Below are 14,807 nucleotides of genomic sequence, written 5' to 3' on the forward strand. Positions count from 1 at the left end.
GTACAACAGCACAAAAGCATCGCTTAGACTCTCCCTTTCCTGTTTTAGGTGCAATACAAACTGAACACCACGAATTGTTTAAGACGATTCTTTTGTCCACTTGATTTTTCAAAGAAAAAGATTTACGGCATTATTACTGAACACTGTTATTTATCCATTCTGATTTGTTTTCAGAAATTTTAGAATTTGTACTTATTTAGTATTTAGCATGATTACAATGTGCTAAGCACTGAGGCTAGCAGAGGAGTAAAATCAGAGACCACACTGTGCTAGCCACACATGGGGAAGCGGGGCCTGAAGGGGCTGAGGTGTTCTGTATATACTGAAGGTCAAGCCCAGAGGGACGGTTCTGAACCTGACAAGACAGTGAAGAATATCAGAAGCCTGATCAAGAGGGAAAAATATTATAATTAAAAACATAATTTTTGTTCCAATATCAATAGACTAATAAGCTTTATTTAGCCCAGTATGGTGGGTGGAACAGGCCTTTAATCCCAGCTACTGGAAGGCAGAGGCAGGATGATCTCTGAGTTCAAGGCCACCATAAACTACAGAACAGAGTTCTAGGACAGCCAAGGCTACACAGGGAAACCCTGTCTCAAAAACAGCAGCAGCAGCAGCAGCAGCAGCAGCAGCAGCAGCAGCAGCAGCAGCAGCAGCATAATAATAGTAAGCTCTGACTCAGCATACACGTACACCTTAATCTAATCATGATTGCCTCGGGTGCTCTAAAAGGTCTAAAGCCAAAGGGTGTGCAGAGAAAGCACACAGAATAGTAGTGCTCTCCAAAAACAGCAATGGGAAAACAAAAGCATGTAATGTATAAAGATAATCTAGAAAGTGTCAAATGGCATTTCTTCTTGTTCTCTGTTGGCCTAAAGACTAATAGTTTATATAAAATTTTATCTTTTGCACACACAAATTAGTAGACAAGCAATTATGATAATTGAGTTTAGAAGAAAATATCAAACTCTTCTCAGTAAAATTTACAAATATGATAAACAAAAAGAAGTTTGTAAGTATGGCCAAAATAAGCATTCCCTGCCACACCATGCTGTGCTAGGATGCTATGCAGCACTGTACCATGGTATGCTGTACTATGCCATCTATGCTACGCTAAGGTGTGCTATATACTATACACCAAATACTGTGCCATTAGTTAGCATCAATTCACAGCCAAGAAAATCTAAATCATACTATCAAACAACATGTGCCCACTGTGTCCGCTCCAAGAACAGTTTCAGTGAGGCAGTCGAAAGGAAAGCTGAGCTGAAGGGGCCTAACAGGGTAAAGGGTGAAGTAAGGACAGTCAGAATACACAAATCTTCAAGATATTAGTTTTGAAGAACAGAGAAAGAAGAGTATTCTGATGGAGTAAAAGGTTTAAAGGGGTTTAATTGTTTTCAGCACGGAAGAGATCACAGAACACTTTCTGCTCATATAAGCCATCTTGAAGAAAGCCCAAGAGAGGAATCGTGGCAGGACAAGTCAGTGGCAGACCTCTCAGCAGACAGAGGCACAGGTGCAGGCAGACTGGCAGACAAACAGGCACTCTTTATGTATTTTTCAGAGAACTAGGAATGCTAGAGAGAAAAAAACAACTGTATTTTCCACGGCTGTGTTACTTTGCTGAGTCAGTATGAGGATCAAAGTTCACCCTAACAGCAGGAAGTTTTCAGCGTGTAGCTAATTATCTACCTGCCTTCAAGACGAGTCACCTCTGCCTGCAGCAGTTCTTCAGTGGTGTGGCTGAAGTCCAAGCGGGAGAGCACATTATCCAAGCCTCCCTGCCCTTGAGAGGTGTACTTCCTCTCCAACTTACAGTCTTCCAGAGGCCTGAAGAAGACAGAAGAAAAAGGGAACAGCTCTCTCTCTCTTATCCTGGCAAACAAAAGCAATGCAAAGCCAGCCTGTTGTCCCAACTGTTCTTTTAATTAAGCTCCTTGGAACACTTCAGTTTGTAGTCTGCTTTGTGGGAAAAGGAAAAAATAAAATACCAGGAGAACAATCCAGGGTCAGCAGCAATTGAATCTACTAGGATTTGGCATGTTTTTCAAGGGGAAAAGCCACATAAAATAGCAAAACTACTTTGCTGAAACTTGATTTCTTGCATCAAAGAAACTGAAAAGTTACAAGACAGTCTGGCAAGAATAGAAGCATGTCTGACTTAAACAAAAGGAAGCTCGTTTATTATTTTTTACTATAAGCCTGCCTTAGCAATAATGGATATATAAAAATACACCCAGGGCTAGGGATTTATCGTTTATCTGGTAGAGAGCTCCTGCGGCACACATGAAGCCCTGAGGCTGGGTGTAGGCACACACGCTGGCAATCCCACTGCTTGAGAGGTAAAGGCAGGAGGACCAGGAGCTCAGGGTCATCCTCAATGGCAGAGTCACTTTGAAGGTTGCCTGGGATACACGAGATCATATCTCAAAACACAGTAACAACAATAATGTAATAAATCAGTTCTCAAAAGGCCTAACCCAGTGACAGGTGTTCCTCACCATGCCTAGTCCCCTAAGGCAGGGAGGCTCTCCAGGATTCATGAGGAGAGAATATGGAGCTTCTAACTTCATGATCCTCAGACTCTTCAAGACTCAAATGAAAAGGAGACAAAACCATCCATGCAAATTTTATGATAATAAAAATCTAACTCATAAATTAAAACTGAGTAAGACAAAATGATCAAACACAAAAATGAAAATATCAATATTAAAATCCACATTCAATTCCAAGCCTTCAAATGGACCTGCAGAATAATACTTAGGGTTCAAACAGACCTTGTGCTCTCTACTGAGAGCTGAGTGTCAACTGCCTTTAATTTCGTTTGCAGTCTCTCCTTCTGCATTTTTGCCTCAAGGATGAAGCTGTCTTGAGACTGAAGACTTGCCTTCAACTCTTTCTGTTCTTCCTGCAGGGCCTGCAGAACACTCAAGAAAAAGAGTCAGATATCATTACAACTTCTCTTTAGCTCTCTCTTTTTCCTGCAGAGCCTGCAAAACACTCCAGAAAAAGAGTCAGATATCATTACCATGTTTCTATTTCACGAGGAAAGCAACCAGGGAGGCTGACTGTACGTTTTATGATAAAGACAGAATTAATACAGCTCTCAAGAGCTGAGCCATCAGCCTCAACCCACAGCTAGTCAGTCAGTCTCTTTTAAAACACTCACACGTTTCCCTAATCTACGAATTCTAACACACACCTCTAGTAACTTTTCAGAGTCCCTCAGTTTCTCTTCCTTTTGCCGCTGCTCCTGCAGGATGGTCATGTTAGTTCCGATCAGGTCGTTGACCCTCATATTAAGGCGCTCTATTTCCAGCTCATTGGCACAGATGGTGTCCTTCGCCCGATCCAGCTTACTGCTCAGGTGCTGGATTTCTGACTGGCTGGACAGTTCCACAGACTCTAATTTCTGTTTCCGGTTGGCCAGCTGAGCCTAGAAACACACAGGTTATTAATAGCAAAAAAAGAAATGGTAAAAGCATAATCAATAATTTTATTCAATGAGGAAAGAAAAGATTCACTCATAGGAAGGATTGGTTCTAGTATCAGTTTTTGGACGTTTCCTAGCTGACAGATTTAAGCACATACAGCACATCTGAAATCAGTTCCTTTCGGCAGCAGTACCCACTGAAGTCTATTCAAATAAAACCACTGCAGCAATGGCCTCAGGACCTAACCTTACGCTCCGCATGCCACCTGACATGCTTCTACCTTCCCACACTCTGGTTTGCTCAAGTTTTAGTGCAGTGTCTAGACTGGTCTTCATCTATACATTCAAAATGGACATAAATCATGTATAAAGGTAAATTTCCTTTATTTTAAACATCCCTTAAGGAAAAGGCGGACAATTTTATTTAGAAATTCAAACAGAAACATCTCTGTGAAAGCCATTTGCTACCAATTTAAAGCTTCTATTGTATATAGTACAGGACCAAACTCTCATACTTTATATTGTGGTGACACAAAGTAGCTGCTAGAAAAGGGAGGGGGAGGGCACAAGACACAGACAAATAATTTTGTGTAAAGAAGAGCTCAAGGCCTCAGGGTAGAGGCAATTGTTTTGTTTTGTTTTGTTTTTTCAGCAGACCCCAGAATGGTGTGTTACAGAACACTCAGCACAGGTTTAATGATAACTGCTATGCACGCAACTGTCCCCAGACTTTCAAAAACAATCTACCTTCTTCTTCCCCAAAGGATACCTCATACAGAACCCTCTGCAGAATAAGTAAACGCAGACTGCCTGAGGGCAGGAAGGAGAAAGGGGCTGTGGTCCTTTGCTGAGCCTCAGCTCATCCCATCCCTAACCTCTTAGAGCTCCGCTGGAAACCTCTGCCCAAATGAGCACTCAGGACCGACAACACATAATGGGAAACCTCAACACTGTGGTGGTCACTCTGTGACACTGTTGCCTGAAAGCAAATTCAGTGCTGGAGCTTTAGTGGTGGTAAGCAACAGTGTAACCAGTTAGTCTACAGCTATTACTTTAGAACTAGGGTCTCAGTTTTGAAAATCAACAGTCTTCTTTCATTGATCTACCTTTTCACACATGTAAAAAGATGGTGTCTTCATTAACTAGAAATGATACCTCAGGCTGTACTGTCTACTGTGACAGTCTACTTAAAAAAATGCTCTAATGCAGTGGGGTGTCAATTTAGTTTTTTAAAAGAGTATTAAATTTGAACTGATAATATTTTGACATACTGGGTTAAAAATATATATACTATTAAAATTAATTTTACATTTCTTTTTACTGTTTTAATCTAACTACAAAAGATGGTAAATTGTGCAACTCACATATTCCTTCAGAGACACTAATCTCACAAGTACCTCTTCCGATCCTAAACAAGTCAGAAAAATCACAGAAACACTTCCTAAAATTATCATTACTCCTAACCAGCTGGCTTCAGATGCATTTAAAGGTAAATATATTTGAAATCTTATCTTTTCATGTAACAAACTACCTCAAGAAACCAGAAATTTCCCTTATCTGCTAAGTATTCAGCATTGTTTCACAGAATAAAAGGTGGAGTTATCTCAACTGTACAAATAACAGTGAAAGTAACAAAACCATTAAGAAGGCATTTACTTAGGGAGACAGAAAGCACTTCAAGTCAAAGTGCACTGGGCAGTAGACAGAGCAGGTCAGAGGTGCACACTGAGCTCAGTCAGGGCTTTGTAGGCAATTCAGGCTGCTGCCTACAGGGATGCTGTGGCCTGCATGGACTCATCTGGAGGTGGCCCTGATGGGGAGACAGGTAAGGGCCTGTGGCTGCAATGACTAGGCCTTTATACTAGGAGTCTCTGGAAAATCAAAGCCCTTGCTGCTTCCAACTATGTTGTTCTTAAGCAATCTCCCTGTCTGTAACAATAGTTTCCTTGAAGATCCAAAACTACTTTAAAAAAAAAAAAAAAAAGAAAGAAAAGAAAGGATGTTCTCATTTTTCTAAAATGAGCATGGAATATATAACTTTAATAGCTGAGTAGAAAAATTCAAGTAAATCCACGACTCAGAGAGCATGAAGCTATTTTTCAATTTTATTTTTAGATGTTAAAAAGATGAAAGTTTTTTTCTCCTAAGATTTACCCAATATCCCAGATTTTCTGCTGTCCCCACGTATCAACTAAATGTGATGAGTCAAGCTCATCTGGATTCTGCCTCATAGCCAACTGTTAAAGGGCAGTTTTTAGACAACTGGAGAAAACTGCAGACTGAATACTAAATTATACTGCTATTGTTTATCATATTGGTGCTATCCTGTCATATGATAGGAGTTTTAAGTCCTTACCTATCTAAAATGAGATGATGTCTATGATTTTCTTTGTAACATTTTAATAGCAAAAAATAAAGAGCAAAAATGTACCCAGTTTTAGTTTTCCAAGATCAAGAGCATGGGCTGCTCTTCCGGAGGACCTGGGTTCAGTTCCCAGCACCCACATTGCAGCTCACAAGGATTTGTAACTCCGGTTCCAGGAATCCAATGTGCTGTTCTGGCTCTGTGGCACTGTACAACAGCAGCTACACATACATACATCCATGCAAAACACCCAAACACACATAAATAAAAGAAAATAAATGTCTTCTGACTGTCATGTCCTTCTTTAAAACAAAAAAAGAAAAAACTTCCAACCCTGATAAACTGCACATGGAAAGCCAGTTTGGATGGCATGGGATTCAGCTCACTGGCACAGTGCTTGCCAAGCATGAGTGAGGCCCTGGTTTCAATACCACACTGAAAAGAAAATTAGACACAATTTCTGCTATAAATTTCAAATGCTCATTCACATACAAGATTGGCAAGATGATGACAACTATTAACACTAGGTAATGGGCACACAGAGATTTAATTAAATGTTCAGTAAAGATAATCATACAGCATTGATTGACACAAACTGAGTCACAGGAAGCTTTAATTCTTGTTTAGCTTGCCAAAGAAGAACTGGAAATGCATTTGTAAGTTATACTTTTAACTAATCGGATAGCTTTATTTTAAATAAAGGTATGAGAAGAATGATTCAAATACCCTTAGTAGGCACAACACATGTCAGCTCTTTAAAGGTATCTTCCTCTAGCTCTAGTTCAATGAATGGGAAAGAAAAATTCCATTTTCACTAATAAGAAAGTTTAAATTATATAGAATTAATCACAATAGTAATTTGACAGCAGTGAGTTAAAAATATATAATCAACAAACAACATGAATAAAATGAGGATTGAAAAAGCAAAAACTCAATTTGTAGGGCTGGAGAGATGGCTCAAAGGTTAAGGGTACTGACTGCTCCTCCAGCGGTCCTGAGTTCAATTCCTAGCAACCACATGGTGGCTCACAGACATCTATAATGTAATCTGATGCCTTCTTCTGACCTGCAGATGTACATAATAATATATACATATACATAATAATAAATAAATATTTTTTTAAAAAAGACTCAATTTGTTCTTTCCCAGTCTAATGGCTGTAATTAGAATAAAGCAGTGTCACAGCCTTTAAGAACAAGAAGCTTCTCAATCAGGTTAAATCCTCATCACTAACCCACCCTCTCCCCCAAAGAGGACTCCACTGTCCCACTTTGGCTAGTAGCTTCTTGCAGATGACAAAATGCCTTCATTCTGTGGGGTTTAGGACCCTCCTTCAAAGTCTCAGTGGAGATTCTCATAGCAAAAACAATCATAATACTGTACCAGACAGCTGGTATTTTAGGGGGGCAAAGAAGATGCCAATGCTTAAAACAGCAAATAAAATCAAGGCTTAAAAGAAAAACAAACAAACATCTTCCTCTAGCTCTCTACCCAGTCTGTTCAGGCACTCTAGAAGCTGAGATAACTATCAGTGTGGACAGATGGTTATACTACAAATAACATGCACAACTGATAAGCATCCAATAGATAATAGAGGATAGCTGTACATACTCACCCCCTTTCTCTGGTCATTCCTTTTTGTGCTCTTGATTTTAAAGCAAAAAGGTGAAGGAGCTGGCTATGACCCAAGAAGACATGTCCTAAATTCAGTGTCTATTTAGTTTTTGCTGACATCATTAGTTTGGGGTTTTTTTTTTGGGGGGGGGGGGTTGGTTTTTTCGAGAGAGGGTTTCTCTGTGTAGCCTTCGCTGTCCTGGACTCACTTTGTAGACCAGGCTGGCCTTGAACTCACACCTGCCTCTGCCTCCCAAGTGCTAGGATTACAGGCATGCACCATCACTGCCTGGCGACATCATTAGTTTTTAAAGTTCCTACCACTATAGTGAAAAAGCATTTCTATAGCCTCAAAGACATTACTTTCCACGATGACACATGCCAGTGCAGTGAGACTCTTCCCAGTCAAACTATCTGAGCTCTCTGGTTGAGGCACCTTGGCCAAAGTACTCAAGCTGTCATGGAGACAAACAAAGCACAAACAGAAGTAGAGCCAGAAAAACAGAAGCAGAACTAAATGGAAAAGGAGACAGTAGGCGTGGTGGGAGGGTGTTATCACACAAAGGTTAGCAGAGAGAATCCAAGAAAGACACTGGCATCCATCAGAAGGTGCATGGTCAGATTCAATCAAACCCCATCTGTTAGATGGCTTAAGCCTACCTGGATTATCTCTGACTGTTCAGCCAGAGCCTTCCTCTGTGCTTCCAGAGAAGATACCTGTTGCTGATAAATCAACCTCTGCTTCTCCCAATCCAGAGACTTCTGTCGGAATTCCTGGAGAGGCAATTAGGGGACTTAATACCTAAGTGCTTCCTGGAGTGTTTCACAGCCTCCTACTCCCTGGGTACAGTAGTACCCTTCTCCTCAGCAGAAGCCCCATTACTCACTTAGCTGACTGAGCTGCAGAGGAATATTGATGTCTGCTTAAACTGTGCCTCTGGATGTCTGTCTTCCTAAATATAACACTCTAATGGTGAGGAGGAAGAAACAGACCCAAGACAGTGGGCTCATGAGCATCTTCACAGATCTGCTGCCACTGAAGGGCTGTTACCACTTCATATTATTCAGAAAAGTGATGCTAAAATAACAGTATTTCCTTTACCATCTAAACTGCTGACATCCAGACCCAGGAGCTGAGCAGATTCAAACAGATTCCCAAATCAATAACTCAGTAGCCCAATTCTCACTTCATATTCTGCTAATAACAGTATTTTTGATAGTCAATTTTTTATTATCTCAAAGAAGAATTGCAAAAGCTTGAATAACATGGAAAACATGCACTACATTTTAACAGGTGTTCATAACCTAGAGCCAAAAAATCCAAAAGTAATGGTTGATCAACAGCAATTTTTAATTGTATGTCATGAAAATGAGCCCAACATTTCTCAAAATAAAGCAAAGCAAAGGGAAAAGATCCTTAATCTTTCCCTCTGTGTCCTCCAGAGATCTTCAGCTGTAGATTGCTCCTTACATTAATTCTTGTAAGTCTGCTTTCTGATATTCCATTCATTCAGTCAGTCCGTCTGTATGACATTCTATCACATGTGCTAGCACTGATTTAGGAATAGTAATTAATAAAAATAAACTGAAACCCAGACCATTCAACCACAGGGTGGCAGACACGGCATGCACACTAAAATGAATGAATAGGAATGTTCAATGAAATCAAATGACATAAGCAAACTTTTGAAAGAATTCAAAAAGGATACAAACAACCAGGCAAATGAAATAGGGAAGTCAGTACAGGACTGAAAGCAGAATTCAATAGAGTCAGAAATACTGAAAAAAATTTTCAAACAAATTTTGTAAATAAAAATTTCATTGAGTCAAATAAAAACTCATTGGAAAGCCTCTGCAACAGGTAACGTGGAAACAGAGGTTCAGGCCTGAAGACAAGGTAGATGAATTAGAACGTTCACACAATGATAAAGAGAAAGAAAAAGTATGACGAGAACAGACAAGATCCAGGGACACCATTAGAAGACCAACTCTAAGTAAGGGCTGGCAAGATGACTGAGTATGTAAACAATGCTTGCCATATAAGCATATAGTCCAGCGCTCACTAGAAAATGGCAGCACACACTTGAAACCCCAGTGCTAAGGAAGTATTAACAGAAGAATCCTTAGGCTTACAAGCCAGCCAGGCCAGCTGAATCAGTGAGAGTACTAGGTTCAGTGAGAGATTCAGTCTCAAAAAGTAAGGTAGAGAGTAACTGACAGTGACCTCTAGCCCCCCCACCCCGCACATGCATACACACATGCATGCTCATACACATGTGCATGTACACATACACAGAAATCAAATCTGTGGCTCATTGACACAGAAGAGGGAGAAGCTCACGACAAAGGGGCAGAGAATACATTCAACACAGCCGCAACTGAAAGTTTCCCAAATACGGGAACAGTCATCAAGATACAAAAAAAAAAAAAAAATTGTAAATATCAAGATCAGGAAAGAACCCTCCCACATCATATTATAGTTAAAACACTAAATACACAAAACAAAGAATACCAAGGCTGAGAGAGGTACCAACACAAAGGTAAACCCAACAGAATAAAAATGTCTCAAGAAAACCCTAAAAGCCAAGAAGACAGGGAACAATGTAATTCAAGCTCTGAAAGGCGACACGGCTAACCCAGGTTATTAAAACCACTGAACTACTGTGCTGACTAGTTTTCATTAACGTGACACCAAGTGGACATATGTGAGAAAAGGGGACCGCCACTGAGGAACTGCCTCCATCAAACTGGCTGTGGGCATGTCTGTGGGGCACTGTCTTCATTAGTGACTGTTGTGGGACTGCCGTCCTTGGGCAGATGGCCTCGGCTGTGTAAGAGAGACTCTTGAGCCAGTCAGGAAAGCAAGCCAGAAGGCAGGGCCCCTCCATTGTCTGATTCAGTTCCTGCCTGCAGACCCAGCTTTGAGCTCCTGCCCTGGCTTCCCTTGTTGACAGACTAGTCTTCAGAACTGAAGGAGAAGGAAAACTTTTCCTTGGTAAACAGAAACTACAGGAGTTCTTGACCTCATTGTAGTAATACTGAAGTGCTCTACATACTGAAGAGAAAGATAAACATCCATGATGCAACAGCAAAGAATAAACTTCACTACAATAGTAAATAAGCAAATGAGGAATACAAAGACATTAGACACAAAACAACAAAATGACAGAAATGAATGAGTGCCTTTCACTAACATCTCTCAATAGTAATGGTCTCAATTCTCCAACCAAAAGTACACAGCCCAGAGCTAGCAGAGTGTCACAGTGTGCTGTTTTTAACAAAATCTCCATCACTCTATTTTACCAATGAAGACTCCAGAACAAGATGCTGGGGTGAAGGCCTGCTAGCTAAGAGAGGCAGAGAAACACCCAGCTGGCCTTCCTCCTCAGCCAACATCCCAGCAGGAAAAGGGAATGCTCCAAACTGAATGTCCCTCCCTTCTCCTTCCTGTGTGTCTCTCTATCCATCCTCCTGACTTCCTCTAACTCTTTATGGTTTTTTTCCTGTGTTCACTCCCTGTCAACTGGTGGCTCTGTACCACTTAACCTAATGTTAGCTTTACTTAATCCTGTTTACCATACTCAACAGCAGAAAGCTCTTGAAATAAAGGGCTCGGCCACAATACAACTAGAAACAGGTTTTTCCAATAAGCAACATAATCTCAGGGTGATCAAGAATCCTGCAACTTCAGTAGGTAAGAATGTTTACTGAGAAAGCAAGAATCCCTCAGTTCAAATCCCCAGCACCCACATAAAAAGTTGTGCATGACCATGGGTACCTGTAACTCCAGTGTTTCAGGGAGGAGACAGTAGGATCCCAGGAGCTTGTCAGCCGGCAAGCTACAAGTTTACTGAGACATCTTGTCTCAAAATGTAAACTGAAAATTGATAAAAGGAAGACAGGCTACTTCTTCCTCTGGACATGTGTGCATACAATTCCATATTCCCCTCTCTCTCTCTCTCCCCCCACCCCCCTCCCCCGCCTCCACAGACAGTTTACTGGATTAAAAAAATAGGAGCATCTATTTGTTGCCTACAAGAAACAAACCTTACTGGCAAAGACAAATATTTAAAGGATAGATCATTCACTATGACCGAGTATGCATCATTACAAGGATGTTAAGGATGACTGTATATGTGTGTGTGTGTGTGTGTGTGTGTGTGTAACAAATTATTAGATATATTATATATTACAAATATAACATATCATACTAATAGACTTGAGAACAGAACACAAATCACATGATCCTCTTCTTAATTATGCAGAAAAGACTTTTGACATAATCCAACAGCCTTAAAAAAAAACTAATAATAAAGAACTATGGCTCATGGCCTGGCCTCTCACCAGCTACACACTCTACATCGTGCTGTAGAGCTGGCCCTGGTGGCATGGGCACAGGAGAACTGGCCCGGGCCCAGGACTTAGAGTTGGCCCACCCTAATATCTACCCCATCTATGAACTGCTGGAGCATGTGAAGGGGTCGGTTCTGTGGAACCCAAGCTGCAGGACCTCCATGACACAGGGCAACAACAGGATATCTGAGAAGAGTCTCATTGGGGTTCTTTTTATTGGTAGTGTAGCAGAAGCCACAGACCTCAAACCGGACTAATTGTTCATTATAATGAACATTTGCAAGTAAAGCTGTTTGGGCAAAAGGGTATTCTATATTATATACTGCAGCTTCCACGGTGTGACAGTGATGGGTTTGGTTTTGTTGTATTTTGTTGTTTTTATTATTTGTTTTCTTTGGGAGGTTTGCAAGGGCGGAGAGCAGATATGGAGGGATGGGAAGATGAGTGGGATTGAAGTGTATGTACATTGTGAAATTAACAAAGAATCAATAAATACATACACTTTCTTCACTGTTACTCAACAGTCTTTGGAGTCTTAGAGCAAAGGGCCAACGGAAAGAAAAGGGATACAAATAAAGGAAGAAGTCAAATGACCCTTTCTTCACACAAGTGATTCTGTACATGAGACTCTAATTCCACCATGCGACAGCTTCAGTACTGATGCACACACCCTCAGAAAGGAGCAAGATATAAAGCCTACATACACACTCAGTAGCTGTTCCATGACTGAGAGCAGACACCAAGAGAAAGAACTTGGGAGAGCAATCTCTTTCACAATAGCTTTAAAACACTGCTGAGTTTATATATATATGTGTGTGTGTGTGTGAGTGTGTGTGTGTGTGAAAGTGTGTATGTGAGTGTGTAAAACACACATATATATACGTACACACACACACACACGATGGAAAGGCCTGCCATGCTCGTGGACTGGCAGAAATAACATGACTACATTACTGAAAACAATCTCATAAAAACAAGAGCTGAGTAATGCCAATAGGAATAAGTAGATGAAACGAGGAGATCAAAATAGCTACAAGAGAAAGGATGCCAAGAAACTCCAGCACTAGAGAGTGTTATGTGCTATCTCTGTGGAGGAAACCCTCAAAGGTTATGATAACAGCAGTGTTAAGGAGGATAATATTGATCTGAAACTGCATCTCAGAGTCAGTGAAGTGACCTGGACCAGAAGGTGGCTACTGAGGCTCTGTGCTCATGGTTGGTAGTGTGGGTTGATGACAGCAATGTGAGGGGGCTGGAAGAAAAGGTAGCAGTAAAGAAGGCTGGAGGGAAAGCAGTATTTGTGTGGTTCTCTGATTCTAAGTTCTAAATCTATAAGAATGTTGAAACATAAAAGAGTATTAAACATAAATATTACAATTCCAGGCAGTAAAGAATACCAGCATTTCTGTGTAACAGATCACCCAGAGTAGAAAACTTTTTAAGTAGTTACACAAAGGTGTTGAATGGTATTTGTCAAGCTGGGTAAAATACAGATTCCTAGGTCCTATGCTTACTGCTGAGTCCCTGAAGTACCCAGAGTGACTGTTACAACGCACTGAAGAGCTCACACAGAAGAGAGGGGACTCACTGTCTTCTATCAATAATCATGGAGTTACAGAACAAAGACAAAATCAGAGAGGGAGGAGAATCCTTTGTGACTTATGCTCTATCTAACTGGGAACCGAAACAAAACCAACTGATGTGCAGTGTCCTCTGCAAGAAAAGGCCACAATTCCCCACATTCACTAAGCACCTACCCGGTTAGTTGTGGAGACACAGTGATAGGACAGAAGGCTGCTACTAGCTGAGGGTCAGTGTTTCTCAAAATGAGAAGAGCTCAGTACTAAGAACTTCTCCAGGACATAGTCTCAGGCATGCTGGCTACTCCTGCTCCCTGCACCCTAAATGCCAATTTCATGCTCCATGATTTTAACAATAATAACAAAAGCAAAACCTCCATACATTTCCAAGTGCCCTGTAAGGAAGAACTATCCTCCTGAATTTACTGATGTCTTGGAACTCTGTCAGCAGAGCAGGTGGTGATGGGCTGCCCTGTGGACCACCTTGCCACCACAGAATAGCTCAGTGACAGCTCGGATGGCAGGAGCTGGCTTCAGAAAACAGCTCCTTAAAAACAGTATTTGCCTACACAATGACAGACAGTCACAATGGGGACTATTGCTGTGAACATACCTCTATTTTTCCAGTTAGCCTCTCAATCTCAGACCGATCCTCCCGCAGACTTTTGGTATTTCCTCTAAATTCTCTTAGTTGCTTTTTCTGCAGCTTTTCATAACTTCTCTTCAGTCTACCTAACTGTAAAAACATTTATTTACTTAAAATTTAAGAGTTAGTAAATTGTGATGATCAGAGCACTGCTAAATTACACTACTGAAAATAGACTAGCAGTGTGTTAGAGTTGCAAAGCAAAATAAAAAAGAAGACCTAAAATTACAGGGCTGAGATAAAACTCAGTTAGTAGAGTGCTGAGCTAGTAAGCTCTGGCCTTGGGGACCCCAGTACCACATAAACTGGGTGGAGTAGCAGATGCAGTGATCATATAACTTGGTGGAGGCAGGAAATTACAAGGTCAAGGTCATCTACAACTACGTGAAGAATCTGAGGCCAGCATGGGATATTTAACTCAAAGTGCATGCTTGCTTGCATATGCATGTGGAAGAAAGAAATGCTACCAATGAGTTCTTTAAGATTTATTTATTTATACAGTGTTCTGCCTGCTTGTGAGCCAGTAGGCCAGAAGAGGGCACCAGATCTCATTATAGATGGTTGTGAGCCACCATGTGGTTGCTAGGAATTGAACTCGGGACCTTTGGAAGAACAGCCAGTGCTCTTAACCTCTGAACCATCTCTCTAGCACCTAGCAATGACATTTTCAATCAAAAAAAAAAAAAAAAGGAAAAAAATTAGTTTTATTACAATTGCCATGCATTCACAGGACCCACAACCCACTCTGCACAAGAGAGGAAGCAATGACAGTTCTCCTCTGGGCCAGTGGTTCATGGACATATTCCTGA

General features: G+C 40.9%; 1 protein-coding gene across 1 annotated transcript in view; it reads right to left on the minus strand.

Annotated features, from left to right (window-relative positions):
* The window catches only part of Cep63 (centrosomal protein 63), a 43,825-nt gene that overhangs the window by 13,397 nt on the left and 15,621 nt on the right, over nt 1-14,807 (minus strand). Inside the window, exons 5-9 of the mRNA XM_051140758.1 lie at nt 13,966-14,088; nt 8,080-8,193; nt 3,209-3,442; nt 2,784-2,923; nt 1,699-1,836 (exon numbers count right to left, since the gene is read on the minus strand). Of these exons, the coding sequence (XP_050996715.1) occupies nt 1,699-1,836; nt 2,784-2,923; nt 3,209-3,442; nt 8,080-8,193; nt 13,966-14,088 (749 nt within the window). The remainder of the gene's footprint in view (nt 1-1,698; nt 1,837-2,783; nt 2,924-3,208; nt 3,443-8,079; nt 8,194-13,965; nt 14,089-14,807) is intronic.

Source organism: Acomys russatus, chromosome 32 (genome assembly GCF_903995435.1).
Source record: "Acomys russatus chromosome 32, mAcoRus1.1, whole genome shotgun sequence".
Taxonomy (NCBI): domain Eukaryota; kingdom Metazoa; phylum Chordata; class Mammalia; order Rodentia; family Muridae; genus Acomys; species Acomys russatus.